At 38.4% G+C, this 6,000-nt stretch overlaps 1 protein-coding gene across 4 annotated transcripts in view; it reads left to right on the top strand.

Annotated features, from left to right (window-relative positions):
- The first annotated feature begins 205 nt into the window (after positions 1 to 205).
- Crot (carnitine O-octanoyltransferase) overlaps positions 206 to 6,000 on the top strand; it is a 47,610-nt gene continuing 41,815 nt past the window's right edge. The window contains exons 1-3 of one of the 4 annotated variants that reach the window (XM_047561086.1): positions 206 to 477; positions 2,626 to 2,741; positions 3,794 to 3,929. In XM_047561086.1, the coding sequence (XP_047417042.1) occupies positions 3,815 to 3,929 (115 nt within the window). In that variant the 5' untranslated portion in view covers positions 206 to 477; positions 2,626 to 2,741; positions 3,794 to 3,814. Of the gene's footprint in view, positions 478 to 661; positions 683 to 2,625; positions 2,742 to 3,793; positions 3,930 to 6,000 lie in introns of those variants that run through there. The other 3 variants (XM_047561085.1, XM_047561088.1, XM_047561087.1) reach the window with 3 other exon arrangements.

The following is a 6,000-nucleotide window of genomic DNA, read 5'->3' as shown; positions in this document are numbered from 1 at the left end:
TCGGGTGCCTGGCAATCCTTTCCCAGGCCGGTAGCCCAGAACCTAACCCCCGGCCTGGAACGCCCGCGGCAGGCGGGGCCGAGTCCCAGCACAGCGCAGGCCCAGTTGGCCCCAGGCACTGGGTTGGGTCCTCGAGGCCTTCAGTCCAATCCGGTTCCCCGGCGCGCGCGGGGCGGGTCCCTCGCGGCTTTCCGTCCAATTCTCGCTGCTCTGCGGCTCACAGTGAGTAAGGCGGCGCGGCTGTCGGCAGCTGCACCCGGAGCCGGGCGCGGGCGGTGAGGATCGGCAGGCCAGCGGAGCCAACACTCCCTCCCACTCCTAGTGCCGCAGCTCAGGGGCCGGGGAAAGTTAAGTCGTTTAGAACAAAGTTAGGTCGTCTCGAACTGCAGAGGTGCTGGGAGATAGCGCGGGTGGGGTGTCCTGCATCTCACCTGCCGGCGTCAGAAGTGGTACCCCTGAGGCTGGGCCGCTGAGCTGGTCAGTCGCGGTTCTTGCTTGGATTTCTCTGTTTTAGCGTCCTCTTGAGTGCAGAGCTGCCCTTGGGTTGGTGGGAGGAGTCTCTGAGCGTTCCTTGCCCTCTGCTGCCGCTCTGACCTCTTGTGGTCCTGCCACGGGCTGCTGGCACAGATACGCGGGCACAGGAAGGAGGTATCTTGTGTCCGGGTGGACCATCTAATGGAAGGTGCGGGTTTCTGAAACCTAGTTGATTTTACAGAAATTTAATTCTGCCCTCCAGCAGACAAACTTTCTGCGTGAGTTTGAAGCGATTCACAAAAGTTTGAGGCTTGGCGTCTCCCTGCTCCTAGATTGTCTGCCCTCCACTTTCTTTCACCAGCTTTTGTTATTTTTTCTGAAGGTTTTGTTAAGCTTGTTTCTTCCTTCCCATAGTCACCAACTTAATTCAAATCCCTGTGGTCTCAAAACAGAATTGTTACAACAGATTCCTGATAGGCCTAAAAAGTTCATGTTGGTATACTGGTCTGTGACAATCTGTTCCTTTACTTATTGTTCCCAGTTGTCTTAAATCCAGCATCGTCGTTTGATACTGGGTTACATTATTGTAGTTGAAATTACATTATTTAGATTAATCTTCGTGGTTGGGAATTCAAGACCACTCCTTAAGAAAGAATCTGATAATTCATATTTTTGTTACCTGTTGGTGAGTTAAGTACTCTAGTGAATATGAAATTAGTATTCTTGTTCCGAGTTTCCTAGAATCTATTAAGAAGCAGGGAAAAAAAAAAAAAAAAAAAAAAAAAAAGAAGCAGGGAGGTGTACAGAGAATATCTTCGCTCTGTGTGTGTATTAGTTTCCTGTTGTTGCCATAACAAATTACTACACACTTAACAGTTAAAACAACACAAATTTATTAACTCACAACTTCTGTAGATCCGAGTGAATTTAGCTGGGTGTTCTGCATAGAAATGGCACAGAATTGAAATCAAGGCTTAGGTCTGGGTTCCTTTCAGAGGCTGTGGGGTCAGTCTACTTCCAGGTTCATTCAGGCTGTTGGAAAAATTGAGTTCCACTGTGCTTCTACGACTGAGGACTCCATTTCCTTCCTGTCTGTCAGCCCCATGTATCTTTGGTTTTTTAAGGTCACCCACATCTTCAAAGCAACAGCAGTTCTGCTTCAGAGGGCTCAGATGATCAGATTAGATCCACCTGGACAGTGTCCCTATTTTAAGGTCACTTGTTTTGTAGATGATAAAAGATTACAAGCACAGGAATACTGATCCCATATTCACAGACCTGAAGATTAGAGGGGCTGAAATTTGAGGTCATTTATAGAAATTCTGCATATGGTTGTTTCCAGCTGTATTGGTGACTGGCCTTGAATTTGTGATCCTCCTGCCTCAGCCCCTGAGTAGTTGGAATTACAATGTTGCACTGTGAAGCTGGACGCAAATTCAACTGGATTATTTATATAATGTACTTAAAAATTTTTTAAATTGTAGATAGACACATACAATTTCATTTATTTTTATGTGGTGCTGAGGATCGAACCCAGTGACTCATACTAGGCAAGCACTCTACCTCTGAGTCACAATCACAACCCCATAATGTACTTTTTTTTGGCATTTAAAATGCATTCTATGATAAGGAAATTCATTGAAGTTATTTGTCTAGGAGCACATGGCTAGAAGGTGGCTTAGTCTATTTGGACTAAGATCTTCTGTTTTCATTAGGTTCAAAGCCATGTTTATGAGTGTTCAAAACAGTGTGTACCTGAAGTCATTAGATAAGAAGAATGAGAGGAACAGTGAGATCATTGTTATACATCACTTTTGAATTGTCTCTTTATATTAGTGGTATAGATAGCTCTTCATTAAAAAAAAAAAAAAAAAAAGACCAAGATAGCATGGCATGAATAAAACAAAAGTTTTGATTTTTGTTGTTTGAGAGCTGTTACCTGGGCTGACCTTCAATTTCTAGGCTAAAGCAATCCTTTTGCTTTAGCCTCCTGAGTAGCTGGGACTACAGGCATATATCCCTGTGCCCAGCATTTTTTTTTGGGGGGGGGGGCAAGGGAATACATCTAGAGATAGGAGTCCATGGCTAATAGGATAAATCTGACCACCTCGACAAATGGCTTCCATAAATGAGTCCAAGGTGTTGTTCCAGTTCACACTACCTGGTGAGCAGTGAAGAGGAAACATGGAAAACACAAGCAGTCCTTTTTAGGGGTATGAGCTGGAGATAATGTATATCACAAAGCCATACTGAGCAGCTCCATGAGGGTAAGAGAAATATAACTGGGTGGCTATATACCCAGCTGAAACTCAGGATTCTGTTAAGAATCAAAGGGGAAAAGATGTTGACTGAAAAAAATTTTTCTGCTGTGCCTTTGTTTTTGATACTATTTAATTTTGTAACCTATAAGTGGAATATTTTGTTTGCTATTATTTTTAAAAGAAATATTTGAAAGGAAATTCTTATTTAATATTAGTATTCCTGTTTTCTCAGTTGCTATTTTAATATGTAATTTATGTATAAAGGCTTCTTTAAGAAATCTCATTTTTTATTTAGTGCTTGTATACCTTATTCATATTTTGGTTTAGTTTGATGTATTTGATGAAAATTAATACATATTTGGAAGATATTCAAGATTGCTTTGGAATATTTGAAACCATTCTGAGTAGGCCTTACACCATCTACACAATTTATAGCAGCTGCTCATATGATTATATATGTTCCCTAGTATTCTGTAACTCTATAGTTGAACAACTCTTCCACACCCCTTTGTGTACTCTTCAAAGTTCTCTTTTTCAGTTCATTATTTTTTTCTAAACATTGAACCCCATCTAGCCATCAAAACTTTCTGCACATTTCCCTCACCCCCTACCATGCTGCCTCTACTGTACAGGGGAAATTTGCAGTCTAATTGATCTGGGTTATAGTTCTAGGTATGATCTCTTAGATTGTTAAATCTCTCTGAATTTTGGCTTTTTCATATGTTAAAATTGCGGGGAATGTCACTTTTCAGAGATATGAAGATTAGGGATATGACACACATTTTCTGTGATATTTTGCAGTACCTGGCAAATGAAATGGTAGATGTTCAACAAATAATGACTATACTGGTCGCACAGATGACTCTGACTTTTGGCACCTTTAGTCTACACTTCTTTTAAGTTGACTTTCTTTGTCTGAAAAGCTTATAAATTCCATAGAATGAGATCAAGTTTTAGATATAGTGTGGCCCTGAAGTATTGGTTTAATGAATTGGACCTAGCATATATAAGAATATTTATGAAATTGAGGTTATGAGGGCTATCTCATTTTTCTTTAGTTTTCCTATTGTGAATAAATCATGGAAAATCAACTGGCTAAATCAGTTGAAGAACGAACGTTTCAGTACCAGGATTCTCTTCCATCACTGCCTGTTCCTTCCCTTGGAGAATCATTAAAAAAATACCTTGAATCAGGTATGTTTATAATCTTGTAATTATTATTACTATTCTTAGCAACTTAGAAAACTGATACTCTTAGACATTGATGAGAGTCTAATTGCTTCTAGGCTCATGATAAAGTATCCTTAAAATATCCAAAATGTTTTTTTCCTTTTCTCTTATGTTATTTTTCCCATCGTTTGTAAAGCAAAATAGTATTACTAGTTCTGTAGTAAAAAGTGTAATCCTTTGCCTCATTTTCCTGGCTTCTTGTTCCCCTTTCAAATCCCACCCCTTCAGTTCAGAATTTTTGAATCTTTTATGTTTCTTGTGTTGTTTTTCTTCACATTTAAAGTAATATTCTTATTTTACTATTTCTTGCATAAATGCAAACCAACATTTCCTCATGTTCCTTCTCATTCTTTCTATACAGTTGTACAAGTCATCATTTAGGATTAAATCAGCAGTCCCCTGATTTATTTCAGGATTTTACTTGATTTTAATATACATGAAAAAAAAATATATGTACCTGGCTTAATTCTCCTAATCATTCAGGATTTATGGTTATACAATTATTCATATGTGAACTCTACATTCTACTTTTATTATCTTTTTCTTGCATTTTTCCCCTCAATTTTCATTTTTCAGTTTACTTTGTACTTAATAATTTTTCCCAAACATTTCAGTGAAAATTCCTCAATACTTTTAAATATATAAAGTATTCTGTCATTTTCATTTCTTCTTGAACACTTCTTTTCCTTTACCCCTCTTGCTCTAATTAGGTTAGCTTTTTTTGAGCTTGCTGGACGACTTGTATACTGGAACTTTCCTTTGCCATCATCCTGGCAGTTTTCTTCACACCTCTTTCTTGTATCAGAATCTTTACTTCCTAGATTTAGTATCTTCCTCTTTCTTGATTTACTCCTTTATTTGATTCATCTTCAGTAGATACCTGAGAAAGAATATTTGAGAGGAACAGTATGAACTAAAAACATGTTTACTTGATTGGTTGAGTATTGAGTTTTGAATTAGAAGTCATTTATCTTAAGAATTTTGAAGGTATTGTTTATTCCTCTTGAGAAGTATGAAGCCACTCAGATTTTGAGGCCCTACCTCCTAAAGGCCCATAGTACCTCCCCAAACTACCAGCCTGGGATCAGGCCTTCTACCCTCTGGCCCTTTGGCAGACACTATCCATATTTAAGCCATAGTAGTGCCTTGTCTTTTTGGTCTCTTTACTGTTTAATACCACCAATTAGTTTTGTTTTGTTCTCTCTCACTTGAAAGACTTTCCTCAAATATCTGCAAATATTCTGAAACATTCATATTTAAGAGTGAGAACTCTGTGTGACTGAGTTGGATTTGGTGGCCAGTGTGCCTTATTGTTGGGTAATAGAGCAGAGGCCTAGTAATTCCTTTAGGGCATACCCGAATTCCAGTATTCTTTTCTCTTGAATTGATCACTTTCCCCAAAGAGAACTGCTCTTATTTCTTACCTAGAGGACATAAGCCAGTGTTTTAGGAACTGAATGGGGACAGGGGTAGAAGGAGACTCAGTATTCAAGGTGTGTAATTTTGTTTTTCTTTTTTTGGTAGCGGTGGGGATTGAACCCAGGACCTTACACATGCTAGGCAAATGCTCTACCACTGAATTAACTGTCCCTCAGTCCCAATGTTTTTCTAATTTTAAAAATAAATTTAAACTAAATTTACTTTTAAACTAATACATAAAAACATTAAAAAGCTATATTAATGGAATATCATGATATTTTATTTGTTTTAAATATTTTTTTAGTTGTCAATGGATCTTTTTTTAGATTCTACATTTGAGTGAGATCATGCAGTGCTTGTCTTTTTGTGCCTAACTTATTTCACTTAACATAATAATCCAGCTCTATCCATGTTTTTGCAAATGACAGAATATCATTGGTTTTTTTAAATGGCTGAATCGTTTTTCATTGTGTGTATATAGCATATTTTCTTTATCCATCAGTTGAGGAACACTTAGATTGTTCCATTTCTTGGCTATTGTGAATAGTATTGCAAACTAGAGTGTATGCTTCTTCCATTGTATTCATTTTTCATTATGGGCAGGAATCTATGTATT

This window comes from Sciurus carolinensis, chromosome 8 (genome assembly GCF_902686445.1).
Source record: "Sciurus carolinensis chromosome 8, mSciCar1.2, whole genome shotgun sequence".
In the NCBI taxonomy this organism is placed as follows: Eukaryota; Metazoa; Chordata; class Mammalia; order Rodentia; family Sciuridae; genus Sciurus; species Sciurus carolinensis.
Note: the sequence above shows the minus strand (reverse complement) of the source record. Positions and strands in the feature narration are given on the sequence as shown.